This window comes from Procambarus clarkii, chromosome 19 (genome assembly GCF_040958095.1).
Source record: "Procambarus clarkii isolate CNS0578487 chromosome 19, FALCON_Pclarkii_2.0, whole genome shotgun sequence".
NCBI lineage: Eukaryota > Metazoa > Arthropoda > Malacostraca > Decapoda > Cambaridae > Procambarus > Procambarus clarkii.
In genome coordinates, this window is record NC_091168.1 from 25,906,378 (window position 1) to 25,931,413 (window position 25,036).

A 25,036-nucleotide genomic window follows, 5' to 3' on the forward strand; every position below is an offset into this window, starting at 1 on the left:
GGGCTCATAAAGCTCTCTACACCCTTTAAGTACCCCTGGCAAACACTTCGTTTGACTCTGGGGACTTGTTTGCCTCGAATTGTTCTATTTGTTTGTTTAATAACTTCCTCCCCCCCCCCGGGGAGCCGGGCTGCCGAGTGGACAGCACGCTGGACTTGTGATCCTGTGGTCCTGGGTTCGATCCCAGGCGCCGGCGAGAAAGAATGGGTAGAGTTTCTTCCACCCTATGCTCCTGTTACCTAGCAGTAAAATAGGTACCTGGGTGTTAGTCAGCTGTCACGGGCTGCTTCCTGGGGGTGGAGGCCTGGTCGAGGACCAGCCCGCGGGGACACTAAAAACCCCGAAATCATCTCAAGATAACCTCAAGATAACCTCAAGATAACCCCCCTCTCTAGTAACCACGCAACTAGTCAACTTGTCCCCTTCACCACCAATATCAATTTCCTTTGTTCAGCTGCTGGCATAATATAAAGTTCTTCTCTAGTAAATACAGAATTTTTTTAAATTGAATTATCAGGAGAAAGCACTAAGCCATTATGACTAGCATTGGGAAGGGGTCAGGATAAGGATTTGGGTGGGATGGGACGAGGGGAAGGAATGGTGCCCAACCACTTGGACGGTCGGGGATTGAACGCCGACCTGCATGAAGCTAGGTCGCTATTTTTAAAGTAGCACCCATTTCTTGGTCATTTATCAGTTATCTGACCTGTCTTAATTTTCATTGACTAAGTCCTCTCCGTCAACTTTGTTTGGTATATATGAAAGTGCCTTTAGGAGTTGTGGCTGCCTGTCCCGGCTATACACACTTCATATGCAGGCGACGAGTCACAATACCGTGGCTGAAGTGTGTTGACCAGACCACACACTAGAAGGTGAAGGGACGACGACGTTTCGGTCCGTCCTGGACCATTCTCAAGTCCATTGTTTACTTTACGGTTCATAGTTTACTTTGGCTTGTTATGTTTCCTTGTATGAGAAGTGACTGTAACGTGGTTGTGCACTGAGCAGTGAGTGTTTCCTTGTATGAGAAGTGACTGTAACGTGGTTGTGCACTGAGCAGTGAGTGTTTCCTTGTATGAGAACTGACTGTAACGTGGTTGTGCACTGAGCAGTGAGTGTTTCCTTGTATGAGAACTGACTGTAACGTGGTTGTGCACTGAGCAGTGAGTGTTTCCTTGTATGAGAACTGACTGTAACGTGGTTGTGCACTGAGCAGTGAGTGTTTCCTTGTATGAGAACTGACTGTAACGTGGTTGTGCACTGAGCAGTGAGTGTTTCCTTGTATGAGAACTGACTGTAACGTGGTTGTACACTGAGCAGTGAGTGAACGATGCAAGAGGCGCTTGATGCTCAGTGATACACTCAGTTAATGTCTTGTGCTGATTTACCATATAAAGCTATTATTTCATTTATGATCATTCTTCATTCATTCAGTTCAATCGTGTCCATATTCCCACTCCTTCCTTGACACATTTCCCTTACCCTCCTATTCCTTCCATCCATATTCCCAGTTATCGCTCCTCATTCCTGTTCCCCCTGCACTTCCGTGTTTCAATCTCCCTACACCCAAAAACGGTTAATTCCCATTTCAGCTCCAACATATAGTTCCTAGAGTAGAGGCGGCATATCCACTCTTTAACTGGCCAGTAATATGGGCGAACCTTCATGTTAAATTGATTGCCCCAAAAACAACGTGAGCTGTTGTATCGCTATATTCATGAGACCCTCCATGTTAATGATAGGTTGTTGATGTTGGGCATTAAGGACAACAATACCTGTCACCAATGTTCTGAAATTGAGAATAATATCCATACATTTTATTTATGTAAGCAGAAAGTTGTTCTTGTAAACTGGATTAGAGACACTCTTAAAGCTTTATGTGGACCAAGTATTAGAGTGGAGTTAATGACGTTTTCAATGTTTCATATTGACCTAAAATGCAAGAAAACTAAGAATACAATAATTATGCTACTTTCTGATTACATTTTTTGTGTGTGGATAGGCAGGCAGGAGGGTTACTGTGTGAGGATAGGCAGGCAGGAGGGTTACTGTGTGTGGATAGGCAGGCAGGAGGGTTACTGTGTGGGGATAGGCAGGCAGGAGGGTTACTGTGTGGGGATAGGCAGGCAGGAGGGTTACTGTGTGGGGATAGGCAGGCAGGAGGGTTACTGTGTGGGGATAGGCAGGCAGGAGGGTTACTGTGTGGGGATAGGCAGGCAGGAGGGTTACTGTGTGGGGATAGGCAGGCAGGAGGGTTACTGTGTGGGGATAGGCAGGCAGGAGGGTTACTGTGTGGGGATAGGCAGGCAGGAGGGTTACTGTGTGGGGATAGGCAGGCAGGAGGGTTACTGTGTGGGGATAGGCAGGCAGGAGGGTTACTGTGTGGGGATAGGCAGGCAGGAGGGTTACTGTGTGAGGATAGGCAGGCAGGAGGGTTACTGTGTGGGGATAGGCAGGCAGGAGGGTTACTGTGTGGGGATAGGCAGGCAGGAGGGTTACTGTGTGGGGATAGGCAGGCAGGAGGGTTACTGTGTGGGGATAGGCAGGCAGGAGGGTTACTGTGTGGGGATAGGCAGGCAGGAGGGTTACTGTGTGGGGATAGGCAGGCAGGAGGGTTACTGTGTGTGGATAGGCAGGCAGGAGGGTTACTGTGTGGGGATAGGCAGGCAGGAGGGTTACTGTGTGGGGATAGGCAGGCAGGAGGGTTACTGTGTGTGGATAGGCAGGCAGGAGGGTTACTGTGTGAGGATAGGCAGGCAGGAGGGTTACTGTGTGGGGATAGGCAGGCAGGAGGGTTACTGTGTGGGGATAGGCAGGCAGGAGGGTTACTGTGTGGGGATAGGCAGGCAGGAGGGTTACTGTGTGGGGATAGGCAGGCAGGAGGGTTACTGTGTGTGGATAGGCAGGCAGGAGGGTTACTGTGTGTGGATAGGCAGGCAGGAGGGTTACTGTGTGTGGATAGGCAGGCAGGAGGGTTACTGTGTGTGGATAGGCAGGCAGGAGGGTTACTGTGTGGGGATAGGCAGGCAGGAGGGTTACTGTGTGTGGATAGGCAGGCAGGAGGGTTACTGTGTGAGGATAGGCAGGCAGGAGGGTTACTGTGTGGGGATAGGCAGGCAGGAGGGTTACTGTGTGGGGATAGGCAGGCAGGAGGGTTACTGTGTGGGGATAGGCAGGCAGGAGGGTTACTGTGTGTGGATAGGCAGGCAGGAGGGTTACTGTGTGGGGATAGGCAGGCAGGAGGGTTACTGTGTGAGGATAGGCAGGCAGGAGGGTTACTGTGTGTGGATAGGCAGGCAGGAGGGTTACTGTGTGTGGATAGGCAGGCAGGAGGGTTACTGTGTGTGGATAGGCAGGCAGGAGGGTTACTGTGTGAGGATAGGCAGGCAGGAGGGTTACTGTGTGTGGATAGGCAGGCAGGAGGGTTACTGTGTGTGGATAGGCAGGCAGGAGGGTTACTGTGTGAGGATAGGCAGGCAGGAGGGTTACTGTGTGTGGATAGACAGGCAGGAGGGTTACTGTGTGTGGATAGGCAGGCAGGAGGGTTACTGTGTGTGGATAGGCAGGCAGGAGGGTTACTGTGTGTGGATAGGCAGGCAGGAGGGTTACTGTGTGTGGATAGGCAGGCAGGAGGGTTACTGTGTGTGGATAGGCAGGCAGGAGGGTTACTGTGTGGTGATAGGCAGGCAGGAGGATTACTGTGTGAGGATAGGCAGGCAGGAGGGTTACTGTGTGGGGATAGGCAGGCAGGAGGGTTACTGTGTGGGGATAGGCAGGCAGGAGGGTTACTGTGTGAGGATAGGCAGGCAGGAGGGTTACTGTGTGTGGATAGGCAGGCAGGAGGGTTACTGTGTGAGGATAGGCAGGCAGGAGGGTTACTGTGTGAGGATAGGCAGGCAGGAGGGTTACTGTGTGGGGATAGGCAGGCAGGAGGGTTACTGTGTGGGGATAGGCAGGCAGGAGGGTTACTGTGTGTGGATAGGCAGGCAGGAGGGTTACTGTGTGGGGATAGGCAGGCAGGAGGATTACTGTGTGAGGACAGGCAGGCAGGAGGGTTACTGTGTGTGGATAGGCAGGCAGGAGGATTACTGTGTGTGGATAGGCAGGCAGGAGGGTTACTCAGTAGACAAAATATTGAAGTTCTTGTGAGATAGGATCAAGTATAACATTTGGGGTTTACTGCTCATGCTCTGTGATGATATGGAAAGTTGGCATACTGAGAATTATATAAAATATATATAAATGTAATATTTTCCCTTGAAAATTGATGTAAATATGATCTTTATATTGTGTATTATTTAATAAAGAACAAAACCCCCAATTTTAAGCTCACTGCCGCGTAAATATGACATAATTTTTTTTAACTATTTTTGGTGAAATATATATTTTGTCTATAAATTCTCAAGAATATATATTTTTTTAATTTCCTGAGGAATTGTGTTCGGGAAATTATGTCACGGTCTATGGGATAAATATTATCATACTCTAATACCACTAATTAACGAATAAATCAATAAAGTAAAAATTAAAATAAAACATATGACGATATAAAATCAAACAAGATATGTGAAGCTGTATGTTTTGCTACAACGCTGTATGTTTCACTGTATGAATGCTGTAGTTTTGAAGTACAGGAGACCAATTTAGAGACGTGATTTGAAATGAAATCGACTCACAAGTGACGTTCTGTTCCGTTTTCTGTTTGAGTCGTCCGGCGTACGCGCAGAGGTTATGAGAGGACACTTTAAATTAACGTTTTTCATAACGTTTTGAAACTTTATGAGAATTTCCTGCCCACCTAACCTATCAGAGGACCCTTAACTTACTGTTGTTGAAAAAAAATTCCCAAATTTATTTTCAATTTTTTTCATTTTCAAATTACGTCCAAATTCGGCCATACGGGCAAACGGCCAAAAGCGACGTTCTTTTTAAGAGGACAGGTGGCTTTGAAGCTATGATAAGTGTATGTTAGCGGAGGTACTCAGGCCAGGTCCTGTCTCTCCGAAGTGCTTGTTACCACCTGTAATATTACATTGTGACAAAACCCCGTAACACTTGACACACCCGTTAATTACATTGACACAGAAACTGTGGCACGCGTTCAACGAGCCACATGGAGATGCATGGTAACTTGGTCCGTATGTTCGCAGAGCCGGTGAGAAGAGTGGAGATCTTGGGCGCTTGGTCCGTAGGTCGTGGGAGCGGGTCTTCTGGTCGTGGGAACGGGTCTGTGGGGCGCGGCAACTGGGGGGTGCTAGGCCCCTACTACCCAGGACAAACCATCAACATCTCCTGCGTCTCCCACCAAGGTAAACCCACTACCTTCGCTCTCCACATCTGACTTATCAATGCCTGGCTTATAATTTACGATACCTGGCTTGCCATTTGTCAGGTTCATACAGAAATCTGGCTTAATTAAATCACCTTCTGTTTGCAGTCGACGACTTTTGGCTTAACACTGTCTTGTTCTTGTTTACACCAGTCCAAGGTTATAATGTTACGGTATTAATTGTAAGTAATGAATAAGGACTAATTATAATACCATCTTTATCAACATCATTGTTTTATTATTATTTCCATGGCGCCGTGTGCGTGTGTGTGTGCAGGATGGCCCCCGCCTGTGCTGACCTGGTGGCTGGGGGAGAAGATGCTCAAGAGCTCCCGCCTGGAGGAGGCGGTGACGGCGACCACGGTGCAGAACGACCTGGTCATCGAGAACGCGTCGCGCAGCTGGCATGACCAGACTCTCACTTGCACCGCTAACAACACGCGTCTGGCAGCCCCGGCAGCGTCTTCGGTCCTCATACGCATGTTTCGTGAGTAAGACAGACAGACAGACAGACAGACAGACAGACAGACAGACAGACAGACAGACAGACAGACAGACAGGCAGGCAGGCAGAGAAAGGTCACAAATACAAAAGACGGAACGATAATTTAGCCTAATTTTTTCCTGATATGAAAATTAGATGGAAGATACATAATGGCCTCTGAGATTATTATGACAGTCGTAAAGGTGTGTTGAGGTCCATGGTAGGTACACGCACACGCACGCACGCACACACACACACACACACACACACACACACACACACACACACACACACACACACACACACACACACACACACACACACACACACACACACACACACACACACACACACACGTGTCGTGATCAGAACAAAGGGCCATATGAAGTCTCAACCACCATGCTTGTAGCTGTGAACGTAATAGGTGTGGAGGCCGTGTACACACACACAGCTTGGCTCCTGTACAGCCTCACCAACCATCCACAGCACCTCACCTCACCTCTACGAGTTGGGAGGTGAAGTGAAACAGAATCACTTCGGGAATGACCCACAAAAGAAATTTGACAAGAACCTATTATATGAAGCCCTTTATATACATGTAAAAGGATTAAAATTGCATTCAAGAGTTGGAGAGAGGTGGCCATGGGGTCGGAAAGTGTGAGGGAGTTTTTTTTTATTATTATTATTTTGTACCACAGACGTGGCCACACATTTACAATGCTAACCAGCATATATACATTTTCTTGTCCTCCATGGACAGGGTGAGAGATTTGTCAAACATACAGTTCAGAGATTTATTGAACAACCACAGAAGGTGATTGTAGTGCTTTTAAAATGTTAGGCTCAGCTACATACGTAAATACATAGATACACAGATTTATGAATGCATTAATATGAATTTATAATGGTGAAATGTAATTCTGATCCGCTTTATACTTTATACACATACACACACACATACATACATACATACATTCACACACATACATACATATTAATTTGTCTCTTTTACTCTGACAGGGTGAGATAGCTGACAAGAGAAACTAGTGTGCAATTAAGAACTTAACCACTGAAGGTGATTAAGATGCTTTTACAAGCTCAGGTTATATAGTTACATTACATGGTCAATCTAGGGTACAAGTCCAATATATCAAGTGTTCCAGTACTCATATAGTAGTTACAGAGTTCAGCATACCTCAGCCCAGGAGGGCGAAAGTCAGACAATACGGGATATTCTACAATATAATGTTCAAGTGAGTGCATGTTTTCACTTTCACAAAGTTGACACATTGTGTACTCGACATTTGGGTTTTGAGAAAGCTGCCAGATGCGTCTATATCCCAGGCGTATTCTGGCCACTATAACATCACATTGCCGGGTTCTTGTTCTATTAGTCCCATATGTGAATGTCTCTCACGATATCTATCATAATATTTAATACTGCAACTTTCAGGTCTTTGTGAATTTGTTAGGTCGGTGAGATCTTCATTAGATAATTAAGTATTCTCTTTGTCACTGCTAGTGAAACACTCATATCAATTTCTACCGCTGGTTTTTTACTGGCTGTCTTTGCAAGCATATCAACAGTGTCATGCCTTGAGATGCCAACATGTGATGGTATTTAGCTGCCAAAGAAAACAGATTTGAAAGTGTGAGGGAGTGTTGGTTACAGATTCAGCTACTCGGAACAATGTTCCAAGTAGCACGGGCTGTGGTGAGCCCGTAACTTACCTGGCACAGGAGCGGGGCCAGTAACATGGGCTATGGTGAGCCCGTGGTGGACTTACCTGGCACAGGAGTGATGGCTGAATGAATGAGTGTTGGTGTTGCAGTGATGCCGTCGAACGGTGGTGGTGGAGAACCCCGGGCCGGTGGTGGAGGGCCGGCAGGCACACCTTCGCTGTCTGGCCACCGGCGCCCAGCCCGCCCCAACCCTCACCTGGAGCCTCAACGGTACACTTATCCCGCGCCCACCAGGTCAGTTCCTTCCCGCGGCGGCACGTTACCTCGGCCCTCCTCTATATGTTATTCTTCTGGGTAGCCCTCTTGCCTAGGTCAGTCATCCAACTCCGGGGTAGGTCATCCTCCTAAGTAGGTCATCCTCCTTAAGTAGGTCATCCTCCTAAGTAGGTCATCCTCCTAAGTAGGTCATCCTCCTAAGTAGATCCTCCTCCTAAGTAGATCATCCTCCTAAGTAGGTCATCCTCCTAAGTAGATCATCCTCCTAAGTAGGTCATCCTCCTAAGTAGATCATCCTCCTAAGTAGGTCATCCTCCTAAGTAGGTCATCCTCCTAAGTAGATCATCCTCCTAAGTAGATCATCCTCCTAAGTAGGTCATCCTCCTAAGTAGGTCAACCGGCTGGGTAGTTCATCCTGTTGAATAGTTGGTCATCTATCTTTCATTTTAGCTTTACTGACCTTAGAGTTCTTTTAGATGGAGGTGGTTTCCACGACTTCTTCTTTCATTAAATTTCTCCAGTTTACCACCAGTATAAAGTGCAAGTTTTCCCCACATTTCACCTACGTCTTCTTTTCCTACATTCTCTCATTTTAAAGAGGCTGTTCTTGTTCACCTTGTCTGCTCTCATCAGTATCTTGAATGTAGTGATCATGTCCCCCCTCTGTTCTTTTTCTATATTATTATGTTATGAGATTCAGTTCCATTAACCTGTCCTCGTACATTAGTCCTCTTAGTTCAGGCACCAGTTTTGTTGGAAATCTGTTTGGTAAAGAGTGGTGTGGTGGTGGTCTGGTTGTGGTGGTGGGGTGTGGTGGTGGTCTGGTTGTGGTGGTGTGGTGTGGTGGTGGTCTGGTTGTGGTGGTGTGGTGGTTCTCGAGGTGTGTGGGGGTTATGTGGGTGTCTCGAGGTGTGTGGGGGTTATGTGGGTGTGGTTGGAGAGGGCGTGTGTGTGTAACAGTGACGGTGGTGTGTCAGCAGAGACGTGGTGGTGGGGGTAGTGTGTGTAGTGGAGGTGTTGTGGTGATAGTGTGGAGAGTGTTTGAAGTAGTAATGATGGTGTGGTAGTGGTGTACGTAGCGGTGTGATGGAGGTGTGGAGAGTGTTTATAGTGATGGTGAGGTATTGGTGTATGTAGAGTCACAGCTACACCCCCCACATACTGACCAGAGGGGCCTGATAGCTGAGTGGACAGCGCTCTGGACTCGTAATCCTAGGATCCGGATTCGATCCCCGGTGATGGCAGAAACAAAATGGGCAGAGTTTCTTTCACCCTGATGCTCCTGTTACCTAGCAGTAAATAGGTACCTGGGAGTTAGACAGCTGTTACGGGCTGCTTCCCGGTGTGTGTTTATGTGTGGGGGAAAAAATTAGTTAGCAGAGCTCAACCCCCGCAAGCACAACTAGGTGAATACACAACCCACGGTTCTTCTCCCATACACCCTACAACTGGCCTACTCCTCACTTACACCCACTAGCTGGCCACCTATGCCATCTCCTCGAGTCCTATAGTGTATTTAAATCTGTATTAGTGTGTATGAATACACTGAGAATAGGCGTTGAGGTGAGTGACTTTGAGTTTGTCCCCAGAGTGTGTCTGAGGGCCGAGTGACGTGGTCCACCCTGCTGGTGAACGTCAGCCGCGCCCACAACAACGTCAGCGTCGCCTGCACCGCCACCAACCCTGCTCTAAGGGGCCAGCGGGTCTCGAACTCCACCTACCTCACCGTCTACTGTAAGCTTCTACTCCCTACCATGTCAGCCCAACCACTTGGGCTGGACGGTAAGAGCGACGGTCTCGCTTCATGCAGGTCGGCGTTCAATCCCTGACCGGCCAAGTGGTTGGACACCATCCCTTTCCCCCCGTCCCATCCCAAATCCTTATCCTGACCCCTTCCCAGTGCTATATAGTCGTAATGGCTTGGCGCTTTTCCCTTGATAATTCCATGTCTCTACGTGCTTCTGCTCTCTACCACGTCTCTACGATCTTCACCTCTGCCACGTATCTACTCGCTGCCACGTCTTTGTGCGCTTCTACTCTCTACCATGTTTCTACGCGCTTCTGCTCTCTCCTACGTCTCTATATGGTTCTACTCTCAATCCTGTTTCTACTCACTACCACCGTCTCTACTCATTTCTACTCTTTACCACATCTCCATGCGCGTCTATTCTCTACCCCATCTACGCGTATCTACAACCTACCGAGTTTCTAGGCGTCTTGTTTGCTGTTTTCTTGTACTCTGGGAAAAAATTCTCAACTTGCGAATAAGATTAAAGCTGTACTCGTTTTCAGTTCTGACAACTGAAAACTAGTATACATTTATCGTCATCAAGTTCCGGGTTTTGAAGTGTAAGTTCTGAAGTAATACTCTTAATTATTACCACCCTTTCACTTCTCTTTCTCTCTCATACTAATTCCCTAAATTTCCAGTTCCAAACTCTCATACTAATACCCTAAATTTTCAGTTCCAACCTCTCATACTAATACCCTAAATTTTCAGTTCCAACCTCTCATACTAATACCCTAAATTTTCAGTTCCAAACTCTCATACTAATACCCTAAATTTTCAGTTCCAAACTCTCATACTAATACCCTAAATTTTCAGTTCCAAACTCTCATACTAATACCCTAAATTTTCAGTTCCAAACTCTCATACTAATACCCTAAATTTTCAGTTCCAAACTCTCATACTAATACCCTAAATTTTCAGTTCCAAACTCTCATACCAATACCCTAAATTTCCAGTTCCAAACTCTCATACTAATTCTCAGTTCCAAACTCTCTCTCTCATATTAATTCTCCGTTTCAAGCTGTCCATTCCAGACTTTCCATTCGAAACTCGCCATTAATAATGCCACGAACTATAACCGTTCCAAAACTCTGGCTTTTCAGTGAGAGTTGAAGACTGTGAGGAGACACAGTGGCGGCCTGTGCTGCTGCTGGCTACATCAACCACACACTCGCCCATTATTGCACTTCCCGCCATCAATACTCTTAACCTTCGGTTTATAGACGGGCCCCCTCACCAACCCTCCCTCTCCCATCCCTCAGCCTATCCACTCCTCTCCTTCTCCCTTACCCATCCCACAACCTATCCACTCCTCTCTTCATTATTTTATTTTTACAGTTTTTATCTCTATAATCACACTTATGATATGAGGAAATAAGTTTGAACTGACCCAGTGGACTGTTGTTGTTTGACTTTTTATTTGATTTAGTTTTAATGTAATAAATGGGGTGTATATATATATATATATATATATATATATATATATATATATATATATATATATATATATATATATATATATATATATATATATTCATAACTTGGATATTGGATTTTGTTATTTTGTTTGTGATTTACACACACGTGCGTGTGTGCGCGAGCGTGCGTGTGTGCATTCATTATTGTGGTTGTGTATTATACTTGTACCGTCTGACAATATATTTATATTTCATTTTGTTTAAACTATTCCTCTTTGTTAGTTTTATATTCAGCATAAATTTATACTACGGTATAAATTCAATATAAATGAAGGATATGAATTTATACTTCAGTATAAATGTACTGAATTTATTTTATCTTGTATTTATTTTAAAACTCGATGATCGTGAATAATTTTTATATAAACCGTTCTGTGTGTTTTTGACACCTGATAACGCCATGGATTTATTCCGCTCGTTCACAGATAATTGTGTAATTTATTCTTTTTATTTCGCAAAGCGGTTTCATTTACTGCTTAAATGAAGGATTGGCAGAATCAACCATTTGGAGTGGTTGGTACAGCGATGGCCTGGTTTCTTGCAGGTCGGCGTTTGATCCTCGATGTTCCCTGTGGCTGGACACCATTCTTTCGTCCCTTTCTCTTATGTCAGTTCTTTGTCCTCCTGCAACAGCTCCTTGTTCTCATATCCCAGCTCCTTGTCATATCCCAGATCCTTGTCATATCCCAGATCCTTGTCGTCATATCCCAGCTCCTTGTCCTCATATCCTAGCTCCTTGTCCTCATAGCCTAGCTCCTTGTCCTCATAGCCTGGCTCCTTGTCCTCATAGCCTAGCTCCTTGTCCTCATAGCCTAGCTCCTTGTCCTCATAGCCTGGCTCCTTGTCCTCATAGCCTGGCTCCTTGTCCTCATAGCCTAGCTCCTTGTCCTCATAGCCTAGCTCCTTGTCCTCATAGCCTGGCTCCTTGTCCTCATAGCCTGGCTCCTTGTCCTCATAGCCTGGCTCCTTGTCCTCATAGCCTAGCTCCTTGTCCTCATATCCTGGCTCCTTGTCCTCATATCCTGGCTCCCTGTCCTCATAGCCTGGCTCCTTGTCCTCATAGCCTAGCTCCTTGTCCTCATAGCCTAGCTCCTTGTCCTCATAGCCTGGCTCCTTGTCCTCATAGCCTAGCTCCTTGTCCTCATATCCTAGCTCCTTGTCCTCATATCCTAGCTCCTTGTCCTCATATCCCAGCTCCTTGTCCTCATATCCTGGCTCCTTGTCCTCATAGCCTAGCTCCTTGTCCTCATAGCCTAGCTCCTTGTCCTCATATCCTAGCTCCTTGTCCTCATAGCCTAGCTCCTTGTCCTCATAGCCTAGCTCCTTGTCCTCATAGCCTAGCTCCTTGTCCTCATAGCCTAGCTCCTTGTCCTCATAGCCTAGCTCCTTATCCTCATAGCCTAGCTCCTTGTCCTCATAGCCTAGCTCCTTGTCCTCATAGCCTAGCTCCTTGTCCTCATAGCCTAGCTCCTTGTCCTCATAGCCTAGCTCCTTGTCCTCATAGCCTAGCTCCTTGTCCTCATAGCCTAGCTCCTTGTCCTCATAGCCTAGCTCCTTGTCCTCATAGCCTAGCTCCTTGTCCTCATAGCCTTGTTCTCCTATCGCTTTCAAGTGCTATATTGTCACACTGCTTTAGTGCTCTCTCCTGGCTCTCTCAACCTTACCTTCTTGACACATAAGAGTACAGTATACACCATAAGAGTAAGAGTCTTCCATAATATAATGTGTTGACTGCCTCTCACGCTCAACACCATGGCCACCACTACCATTTGTCCTCACATACAATTACATATCAGTTTTGGTAACTCTAGATGACTGGAAATATAGCATTTGTGGACATATTTATCGACGCATTGATCACAAGCATGGGGTATTTTTTGACATGTCAGACCCGCCGTCAGTGTCGCTGTCGCTCGGCCGCTCCCTACAGCCGGAGTCGCTGAAGGAGAACGACGATGTGTACTTTACCTGCGCCGTTTCTGCCAGCCCCCCCGCCTCGACCATCACCTGGTTCCATCAGGCATGTCAACAACCTTCTTAACCTGTCGTCTCAACTTCTGTAACTTTATGTAGATATATATATGAGATTTCCTTTTCATGGTCGTTTTGTATCAGATTCCATTTCTTGATCCCTTGTCTCACTTGTTGAGCTTTATGTTTCTTTGTGTTTCAAGTCATTCTCGGCCATCTGACGATTTTTTTTTTATTAACACATTTAGGCACATCTGCATTTTTGCAGCTTCCCTAGACTATATGAAGGGAAGCACTCTGTGAAAAAGCTTGCTACGTGATGCTAAAATCCCCATCACACAGGATGGTTAGTCATACAGAGGCATGTGATTAGTAGTCTGCACTGGCAGACTCTGGGTGCATTATAAGGATTCCAATCAACTTTTTTTTTTTTTTATTATTAAGTTATGAGGTACATCTGCATTAGTGCAGCTATCCTAGACTATATGAAGTGGAGTACAAGTGTGTCAAAAAAGCTAACTAGGTGATGCTATAAAATCCCCATCACACAGGATGGTTAGTCATACAGAGGCATGTGATAAGCGGTCTGCACTGGCAGACTCCGGATGCATTTTGAGGATATCAACAACACAAGATTGAATAAGGTAGCAGTGGTAATACAAGTCCCCATCTCGCAGGATGGTTAGTCATACAGGGCCATGTGTTTAATAGCCTGCACTGGCAAATTTTGGGTATACTGTGAGGATATCTTCAAGAATACGAGAGTGAACAAAGTAATTGCAAAGCTCCAGGTACCTCATGCCAACTGGTCTGAAAGGTCTAATAACTGGGCATTCAGTGATGTAGTGCGGGAGATCATGCCGTAGTTCCTGCTCACAGAGTTTGCAACTGGAGTGCTCAGGATTGGGAGACCCGTCACCTGCAGCCACCTGCCACAGGTAACGGTAACCCAACCTGATCCTTGCAACCACTGTGTCGCACAGTCTAGTGGACGTTTTGTGCTGTCCATAGATGTAGGTTTCAGATCTGAACAAATCATAGCTTTTTATACTAGTACTTTCAGGTCGTTGGGAGTCAGTAAGTTCTTTCCTATCAGATCTGAATTTCCAATCAAACGACCCGTGTTCATAGGATCAACTCTCCGGCGATCTCCCTCCATGTTTCACTATCCCATATGATCATCGTCTCAAGTCTCCAGTCCACTCCCTCCCTCCATGAATGTGGAACAGTTTGCTAGTATGAAGTCTGCAGATTTATTTTAAATAATTGTTTGGCATTATTTTGTTTGGCCAAAATGTTAAGGCGCCAGTACTAATGTAGCCCGTAGTATAGAAAGATTTCAAGACCCATTCAGTGTGCCACATTGTTCCAACTCCTTGATCATCCTGCAGCACTCGTGTTGTGTTCCGGCTAACACTCTCCATAACCCTCACGGATTATATAATACAAGTTGTTTTTATTAGCAACTAAATTGTTTAATCACACGCATTCAGTTTCTATTGGCATTATATGCGATTATTAGAGAGGCATTAGTGCCGTGTTTTAATGGCAGGGGTGTTGGTGTGTCCCCTGAGTGTTTTGTGTTAATGAGAGGGGTTTTGGTGTGTCCCCTGAGTGTTTTGTGTTAATGACAGGGGTTTTGGTGTGTCCCCTGAGTGTTTTGTGTTAATGACAGGGGTTTTGGTGTGTCCCCTGAGTGTTTTGTGTTAATGACAGGGGTGTTGGTGTGTCCCCTGAGTGTTTTGTGTTAACAGCGAAGGTGTTGGTGTGTGTCCCTCAGGGTCGTGAGATGACGCAGAACGTGAGTGCAGGTGTGGTGATGAGCGGGGACTCGCTGGTGCTGCAGGGCGTGCGGCGAGACCAGGCCGGCCAGTACCGCTGCGGCGCCGTCAACCCCCTGGCCCGCGTCGTCAGCTCCCCCGCCACCCTCAAGATCAAATGTAAACACCCCGCACGGGCTCCTCCCTCCCGCCCGCCCCCACGGGCTCTGTGCTCTCTAATATTCAATGTTATTCTTACGTGTGTGTGTGTGTGTGTGTGTGTGTGTGTGTGTGTGTGTGTGTGTGTGTGTGTGTGTGTGTGTGTGTGTGTGTGTGTGTGTGTGTGTGTGTGTGTGTGTGTGTGTGTGTGTGCAGATTATTTTTTTTGTATGTGTTCACACGTCTCGAAATACACTGAAAAAAGACCATTCTTCATGAGTCAATGTAAATAGGATATAAAGGCTTCCCATCTCTACGCGAAATACAAATGCCAATTTCTGTGTCCGTCATTCTCGTGGTAGTAATTTGCCTTGTGGATTACAATTACATTTTTTTTTTTTGCTGAATTAAAAGAAATGCAGACTAACTTATTATACAATATTACATAAAACATTAAAACTCGATATGTAGCGGGCCTGAGATTAGCATAAACTTGAGGCGTCCCTTTGATCAGGCCTAAATGACCCATTATGCGCCTTTTACGTATCCATTCTTGGCCAAAATAAAACTAATCTTAAAGCTGCGTGTAATTTGAGTAAGAAACTACGATCGTCTTCTCTAATCCCTTCTTGTGTTCTACATAAAGCAGAAATGTAAACGCTCCATTTTAGGCGAGGTATGTTGGAAACTGGAAAATTGTCTGGGTCGGTGGGGAGTGTTCGTGCGATGTGTCGTAAAGTGGGAGCGTTGTTTTCTGTGTTTCCCTTTACACATCGCTCACTCGGCTTTTACACATCGCTCACTCGGCTCTATCCATAACTGCTCTGAAGAGTCGAGTTCAAGTTGAAAACTGTTCACTTATATCGTTACAAATTATTTGAATGTGAGAGTAATTGATAAAATTTTAGACCTCTGATTCCAAACTGTATATTGCCTGCATATGTTTAAGACACATGTTGTATAATAGACGCATGTTGTATAATAGACACATGTTGTATAAAGGACACACAATGTATAATAGACACACGTTGTATAATAGACACACCTTGTATAATAGACACACCTTGTATAATAGACACACCTTGTATAATAGACACATGATGTATAATAGACACATGTTGTATAATAGACACACGTTGTATAATAGCCTCATGTTTTACCGAATACATTGCATGTAGTGTACGGTGTTTGCTCTCTTCTTCCTGTGGGCAGATAAGCCAGAATGCCTCACATCGCTGACCACTTACTTCATCTATGATAAACCGGTGAACATCACCTGCACTGTCACCTCACATCCACCGGTCACCTCCATCCACTGGCAGTGGAAGAACAACGATGACCCTACCAGCACGCCAGTCACCAGCAGGAGGACCGAGGTAACGTCAGCCCAGTTGACGGTGCGGCCGTATCCAGGAGGCGAGGACCGGACGCTCTCCTGCTGGGGCGTCAACGAAATGGGCGCACAACTCCACCCTTGCAAATTCTCTATCAAAGGTGGGCATTAATCTCATACCGTAGCACCTTTCAGTCTTTACAGATATATACGTTTTTTCCGCCCTTGTGGTTATATTTATTCGAAATCAAAGATTCATGTGATATTCTCCATTTGGGATGAAAGAATGCATCTAGCTTTTGCGGTGTTTTTACTGAGTAGGGCATTAGAGGTGTGACATGTTTGTGAGGATGGATGTGGTGTAAGGTGTTGTGTCCGGCCAGAGGTGTCGCTGCCACGGTCGTCGTGTCGAGTGGCCAACATCAGCACCACCTCCCTCAGCCTCGCCTGCCACACTCCACACCTCGACCCCCAACCCTCTACTCTCTACACAGCTGAGGTACGTCCTGCACCATACACTACACCAGGTACGTCCTGCACCACACACACTACACCAGGTACGTCCTGCACCATACACTACACCAGGTACGTCCTGCACCACACACACTACACCAGGTACGTCCTGCACCACACACTACACCAGGTACGTCCTGCACCACACACTACACCAGGTACGTCCTGCACCACACACACTACACCAGGTACGTCCTGCACCACACACTACACCAGGTACGTCCTGCACCACACACTACACCAGGTACGTCCTGCACCACACACACTACACCAGGTACGTCCTGCACCACACACTACACCAGGTACGTCCTGCACCACACACTACACCAGGTACGTCCTGCACCACACACTACACCAGGTACGTCCTGCACCATACACTACACCAGGTACGTCCTGTACCATACACTACACCCGGTACGTCCTGCACCACACTACACCCGGTACGTCCTGTACCACACACTACACCAGGTACGTCCTGCACCACACACACTACACCAGGTACGTCCTGCACCACACACTACACCAGGTACGTCCTGTACCACACACTACACCAGGTACGTCCTGCACCACACACTACACCAGGTACGTCCTGTACCACACACTACACCAGGTACGTCCTGCACCACACTACACCAGGTACGTCCTGTACCACACACTACACCAGGTACGTCCTGTACCACACACTACACCAGGTACGTCCTGCACCACACTACACCCGGTACGTCCTGTACCACACACTACACCAGGTACGTCCTGTACCACACACTACACCAGGTACGTCCTGCACCATACACTACACCAGGTACGTCCTGCACCACACACACTACACCAGGTACGTCCTGTACCACACACTACACCAGGTACGTCCTGTACCACACACTACACCAGGTACGTCCTGTACCACACACTACACCAGGTACGTCCTGCACCACACACACTACACCAGGTACGTCCTGCACCACACACTACACCAGGTACGTCCTGTACCATACACTACACCAGGTACGTCCTGCACCACACACACTACACCAGGTACGTCCTGCACCACACACTACACCAGGTACGTCCTGCACCACACACTACACCAGGTACGTCCTGCACCACACACACTACACCAGGTACGTCCTGCACCACACACACTACACCAGGTACGTCCTGTACCACACACTACACCAGGTACGTCCTGTACCACACACTACACCAGGTACGTCCTGCACCACACACTACACCAGGTACGTCCTGCACCACACACTACACCAGGTACGTCCTGCACCACACACACTACACCAGGTACGTCCTGCACCACACACTACACCAGGTACGTCCTGTACCACACACTACACCAAGTACGTCCTGCACCACACACACTACACCAGGTACGTCCTGCACCACACACACTACACCAGGTACGTCCTGCACCACACACTACACCAGGTACGTCCTGCACCACACACACTACACCAGGTACGTCCTGCACCACACACACTACACCAAGTACGTCCTGCACCACACACACTACACCAGGTACGTCCTGTACCACACACTGCACCAAGTACGTCCTGCACCACACACACTACACCAGGTACGTCCTGTACCACACACTACACCAAGTACGTCCTGCACCACACACACTACACCAGGTACGTCCTGTACCACACACTACACCAGGTACGTCCTGCACCACACACTACACCAGGTACGTCCTGCACCACACACACTACACCAGGTACGTCCTGCACCACACACACTACACCAGGTACGTCCTGCACCACACACACTACACCAGGTACGTCCTGCACCACACACACTACACCAGGTACGTCCTGTACCACACACTACACCAGGTACGTCCTGTACCACACACTACACCAAGTACGTCCTGCACCACACACACTACACCAGGTACGTCCTGTACCACACACTACACCAGGTACGTCCTGTACCACACACTACACCAGGTACGTCCTGCACCACACACTACACCAGGTACGTCCTGCACCACACACACTACACCAGGTACGTCCTGTACCACACACTACACCAGGTACGTCCTGTACCACACACTACACCAGGTACGTCCTGTACCACACACTACACCAGGTACGTCCTGCACCACACACACTACACCAGGTACGTCCTGTACCACACACTACACCAAGTACGTCCTGCACCACACACACTACACCAAGTACGTCCTGTACCACACACTACACCAGGTACGTCCTGTACCACACACTACACCAGGTACGTCCTGCACCACACACACTACACCAGGTACGTCCTGTACCACACACTACACCAGGTACGTCCTGTACCACACACTACACCAGGTACGTCCTGTACCACACACTACACCAGGTACGTCCTGTACCACACACTACACCAGGTACGTCCTGCACCACACACTACACCAGGTACGTCCTGCACCACACACTACACCAGGTACGTCCTGTACCACACACTACACCAGGTACGTCCTGCACCACACACACTACACCAGGTACGTCCTGTACCACACACTACACCAGGTACGTCCTGTACCACACACTACACCAGGTACGTCCTGTACCACACACTACACCAGGTACGTCCTGTACCACACACTACACCAGGTACGTCCTGTACCACACACTACACCAGGTACGTCCTGTACCACACACTACACCAGGTACGTCCTGTACCACACACACACACACACACACACACACACACACACACACACACACACACACACACACACACACACACACCAAACACGTCGTACGCAATGATAGCAACACACAGATGCACTGTATCTTACAGCGAGGTAATTGTTTCAAATGTAATCAGTGAGGTTTGTCAGTAGTTGTTCTCTGTGATACAGTCACGTAGATATTAAATATAATGGTTAATAACAATACCATACTTCTCGAACAAGCAAATTTGTTAAATTACTTTTTAATTAATTATACCCACGTGCACACATAAACGCCTCTACACATCCGTGCGTGTACACACACACACACACACACACACACACACACACACACACACACACACACACACACACACACACACACACACACACACACACACACATACACACACACACACACACACACACACACACACACACACACACACACACACACACACACACACACACACACACAAACACTTGCCATGCAAAACAAAATGACAACTCACTAACAATGCAGACACGTCAATGACTTTACACAGCTGTCCGGGGCATACCAAGGACACTCTCCTCTCTATATAAGTGTAACTATCCCCTCCCACAACTTTGCATCAGTCACACAATAATCAAAGTGTTGATATCTTACATTAAATATCAGAGGTAATGCTCAATAAATCTAACAGACGCTAACTGTTTGGCTTCAACTTGACCTAGATGCCGGTGGTAGGCTGGAGGTCAACCTTCAAGACACTGGGATGCACTCTGGCATGTGCCGGGTTGAGCGTGAATGCGCAACAAGTGGGGTTGCACTCCAACACTTTACATGCACGCAAACTTAGCGGCGAGAAATAGCATGATGCGCTCGCTATCGTGTACCCTCAGCGATAACAGTATATCATATCTATTGCAGATTCATACTCAGTTTATCTCATACTTAAAGTATACAAATGGACAAACATCTGTAAACTATTTTCACACACACGCGCACTGGCACTCTCTCTCTGTCTCTCACTCTAGAAAACAGTCTCCGTAGACAAACACGTACACACACACACACACACACACACACACACACACACACACACACACACACACACACACACACACACACACACACACACACACACACGTACACTGATGTGTGTGAGTGTATAACACTACACCCCAGCCTCCTCCTCCTCCCCCCCACCAGGTGTACTTCGACAACAGGACGCTCTTCGCCAACGTGACCTCGACGCGTCCTAACTTCAACGTGAGTCGGCTGGACGCAGGGACCAGTTACCAGATCAAGGTGTACGTCAGCCACGGGCCCGTCACCTCCCAGCCCGTCGTCGTCTCCGCTTACACCTCCAGGTCCTCCACCTCACCAGCAGGTGCCTTTTCTCTCCCTCCGGAGCCTAATGTTTGAGTTGTTCCTCCGCCTGCATAAGACTGTGTGCAGCGAGAAAATCAGTATAGGAGTCTTGAAGAGGATTCGAACCCTCACACTTGGTACTCCGAAACACACGTCCTGGATCACAGCCAGGGTGCATGGAGGGGGGCAAGGCATGAAACGCCTGATTGAGCTTCAGTGGAAGCCTCATTTTATTAGTGAATCATTATAAATCAAGGGAAAGCGCCAAGCCATTACGACTATATAGCACTTGGAAGGGGTCAGGATAAGAGTTGGGGATGGAACAGGGGGGAAGGGAATGGTGCCCAACCTCTTGGACGGTCGGGGATTGAACGCCGACCTGCATGAAGCGAGACCTACAGGATTCAGTTGAATCCCTGGTTGCATTGCTGTTGACCATGTCGTGGTGTCGTGGTCCAGGGCGTGTGCTTGGGAGTACCAAGTGTGCGGGTTCGAATCCTCTTCATGACCCCCTATATTGATTTTCTCATTGATACATCACCGTAATGTGATTTCAATGTGCAAATGTGTGTATATTAATAAGTAATTATAGGATAAAGTAACTACAGCATAAAGTAACTGCAGCATAAAGTAACTACAGCATAAAGTCACTACATCATAAGTCACTACAGTATAAAGTCACTACCTCATAAAGTCACTACAGTATAATCTTATATAATAATCCCTGCAGAACATCGGTATTTTTTGACCTTAAAACTATCTACTTGACATTTTGTTTTGTTTTGTGTTCCATATAATTACCTAACTCATGTTTTTACTGGTTTACTTTGATTAATGTTATATACTTATATATTCTCCTTTAGAAATAGTTCCATCAACATGTGTAAAAAAAAAATAGTTGTTTGTAGATTTGTCTGTCAAAAAAAGTTAATATTAATATTTGAAATTACTAGATAGCGACGGTGATGTGAGCGAGGGTGGTGGCGTTGTGGGCGGGGTGGTGGGCGGCGTGCTGGTGACGGCGGTGGTGGTGGGCGGCGGGGTGTGGGCGAGGGTGTACTGGAGCAAGAGGCGCCCATCCTGCAAGACTAAGTCGCTCCACCTCGCCTCCGCCGACGACACCCGCCCCATGTTGACTCTTGGTGAGTGGCGCCGCCCCTCGCTGGCTGCTTGCTGCTCTACCACTCATACTAATGCACTAATGCACACACAAATATATATTATGGCTGTCAGTTCTATATATGAGCAGCAGCTACACCCGTCAGTCAGGCAGATGCCCTCAAAATGAGTTGTATTTTCATCTCTCAGAAGTACCGTCCGAGCCATAATTCACACCTATTTTATGTATTAATAATACTGTTTGATTTTGCCGTATACTTAGGTGAATGTGTATACACTACCCGCCATTATGGTATGCATCTTTGTCCTTGCATTCATATTTGGTGTTGTTGCTATGCAATATTTCCGTTTTGCGTAAGAAAGTTTTGAAATTTACAAGATTTCCACTGCAATAGTGTGATAATATACAAGATTTTTTTTAAATTGTATAAGAAAGTGGAATGTATTTCTGTGAAGATGAATGGGTGTCCTTTGCCTTCAGGAGGGTCAACGGAAGCCACGGCACTACGGGCACCACCTTCAGAAGATATCTGGAACAAAGGTGAGTGGCGTGTCCTTCCTTCTCTTGATCCTGAAACTTAATCCTGCTTCGTAAATTTGTCTCAAAGTTCCTTGTGAATGATTTAAGGCACGATTTTAGTTGACTGTTTGAATGCTCTCCTTCCCCTTTAGTGTTTTTTCTCCTTATATTGCAAGTAATTGGTTTCGTGATCACTAAGGGCAAGAAAGGGGGTTTAAGAAGTGGTTTTTCCCACCAGAAAAGCAGAAAAATCTAGCAAATGATTATTACAATGTGGTGTCCCGGTGTAATATACATCTTCTAATCCCTTCTCGCCTCATTAACGGTACTAGTGCTTTCTTTTCTGACATTTCTTGCCATGGCCCCCCCCCCCATGGTATTCATGTTTAGCTCACATTAACAAGAGCTTTAGCGCGCACTGTTCATGTTTCCACGACAGCTTCAGCGCATACACAGTTCTTGCTTCAACGACATCTTCACAGTTGCTGGTGAGGGAAAATTTGAAATCAAACTAATGAAGTATTTCAAGAACCCCGCAAACCGTAATAACTGTATAAGGAAATATTTGCCCACTGAAGTAGTTAAAGAATAGATAGATTATACATTGCAGATTATTTAAAAATACATATATTTTTTCAAGATATAAATATACAAAAACTAACTTAGATGATTCCTACAGTTCTTTTTGGTTTGATTTTGGAAGTATTTACTTGAAGTATCTTACAGGAGACTTGCAGCAGTTGGAGTGCTGAGCTAATTATTTATATTTGATCATTTGGATGCGGGTGGGGGACGGGAGGGCACTAAGTGACAGTTGCTGTGCTTGTAGAGGAGACCATGTACCAGGCGGTGCCCGGCGAGTGTCAGGGGGACCAGGGCAGCCTCCTCCCGTCCAGCGACGACGACGATGACGACCTCTCTCGCCCGTCCTACCCTTATACTGGAGGAAGCGACAGTATAGCCACTGTGGAGGAGATCTTCAAGGTGGTGGTCAACCCGCAGCATCAGAGTGTTGCCATGGTGGGTCCTCACACTGTTTGTGGTTTCCATAGCACCTTGTGGTGACGTCTTCACGGTTGCCTTTACCGTCACTCATATATACACTATATGCATATATATGTTTTCCCTTTGTGTGTGTGTGTATGTGCTCGCGCCTGTGTTATAAACTGTGAATGTAACAACAAAGTCTCATGTGCATAACAAAATACGTAAAGTAATTGTCTCTCATTAACAGAAAAAGATAGAAGCCGAGGAGACACCGTCAGGAAAGACACAAGAAGCAACCAAAGAGGCTGACAACTACCTGGGGGAATGGCTGCAGCTCTTTCCTAAGGAGAGTGAAGCCAAGCTGGCCAGAAAACTGAAGCACGTGTCCAAGAAGGACGAGGAGCACATAGGCGAGTGGCTTCAGCAGCTGCCGCAGGACGCCGAAGACTACCCTGGGGGCTGGGTCATCAACTCCTCCCGCAACGATGACAACTTTCCCTCAGGCAACCTCAACCTTTTCCCCAAGACAATAGAGGAGCCCCCGAGTGGATGGCCAAGGAAGTCCACCAAGGAAGACGAGAGCCATGCTGTCGGGGAGACACAAGGACTGCCCACAAATGTAGGTGAAAATGACAGTGCTTGGCACGAGCGGCGGCCTCAGGGAGCTGAAGGTTATCGTAGTGGGGCACTGAAACGTCCACAGAAATTAGCAGAAAGCTACAATGACTGGAGGCTCAAGTACGAACCAAACAAAGCAAAACACTTTAAGTGTAACACATTACAACATTCTTTCAGAGTAGCTGGTAACTATCGCAATGATTTACCGTTAAATTTGCCCAGAGTACCAACTCACAACCGAGGTTGGACACTGCCACGTCCACCAAATTTAGCGGATAATTTTGTAACCCGAACTCCACAAAATACGTCCAGCGAGATGGGACTCTACCGAGGCGGAATGCTGAGGCAGCCCTCTGAGCCAACAGGAATACCTATACGCAGTAACTCAATGAGAGCCTCGTCGGGTAGAGGTGGAGGTGTTCCCCTGAGGAGGCTGCGGAGGGGGTCGCCGGAGGAAATGGATCTTGAGAGCGAAGAGTTGCCTTGTTCCGTCCACCAGCTCATGTACTCAGAGGAGACCATTCTCTGATACAGTGTTATTGGTGAGCCAACCATTAGTAGACTCTCGGTAACTTTTACAATAAACCTCTCTAAAACACTCAATAAAGATGTTACAACTTTCTTAACCTTTTTTGTAGTAATAGTTAAAAACAAATGTTTGTTGTATCTCAGAACAAACACAGACATTTAAAGTAGCAACATTTTAAATGTTTAATTGAGTATATTTAAGAGCATAAATCCCATTGTTATACTTCATTTGTCATACTTATTAATGATCATACAAATATTCTTATTATAAGCAAGAAGAAAACTTGTGTCAGGAAAAGTTGGATCCAAAGTCTGATGGTCTCTGATGATGGTCAGATGAATATTCATCTGAAGACGATCCCACCACTAAACCGGGAAGATGAGGACTGTTGGAACTATAAATCAAGTAAAGGCCTGACCTTCCAGCTGACCATTTTGCTGATTGGATGCAAGTCCCTG

General features: G+C 46.7%; 2 protein-coding genes across 3 annotated transcripts in view; both read left to right on the plus strand.

Annotated features, from left to right (window-relative positions):
• Positions 1-7,783, plus strand: part of LOC138349853 (uncharacterized) — a 45,660-nt gene extending 37,877 nt beyond the window's left edge. The window contains exons 4-6 of the mRNA XM_069327175.1: positions 5,151-5,309; positions 5,607-5,816; positions 6,833-7,783. Of these exons, the coding sequence (XP_069183276.1) occupies positions 5,151-5,309; positions 5,607-5,816; positions 6,833-6,837 (374 nt within the window). The 3' untranslated portion in view covers positions 6,838-7,783. The remainder of the gene's footprint in view (positions 1-5,150; positions 5,310-5,606; positions 5,817-6,832) is intronic.
• Positions 7,784-8,812: 1,029 nt separating this feature from the next.
• LOC123757591 (uncharacterized) lies at positions 8,813-24,656 on the plus strand. Of its 2 annotated transcripts, XM_045741369.2 has the most exons (10): positions 8,814-9,505; positions 12,928-13,058; positions 14,790-14,949; positions 16,141-16,422; positions 16,645-16,760; positions 20,644-20,824; positions 21,759-21,947; positions 22,406-22,465; positions 23,274-23,464; positions 23,679-24,656. In XM_045741369.2, exons 3-10 carry the CDS (start codon positions 14,799-14,801, stop codon positions 24,576-24,578), a joined length of 2,070 nt encoding a protein of 689 aa, XP_045597325.2. In that variant the 5' UTR covers positions 8,814-9,505; positions 12,928-13,058; positions 14,790-14,798; the 3' UTR covers positions 24,579-24,656. The 2 variants fall into 2 exon arrangements, with proteins under 2 accessions (XP_069183277.1, XP_045597325.2); XM_069327176.1 differs by lacking the exon at positions 12,928-13,058 and having other exon boundaries at positions 8,813-9,505.
• Positions 24,657-25,036: the final 380 nt, after the last annotated feature.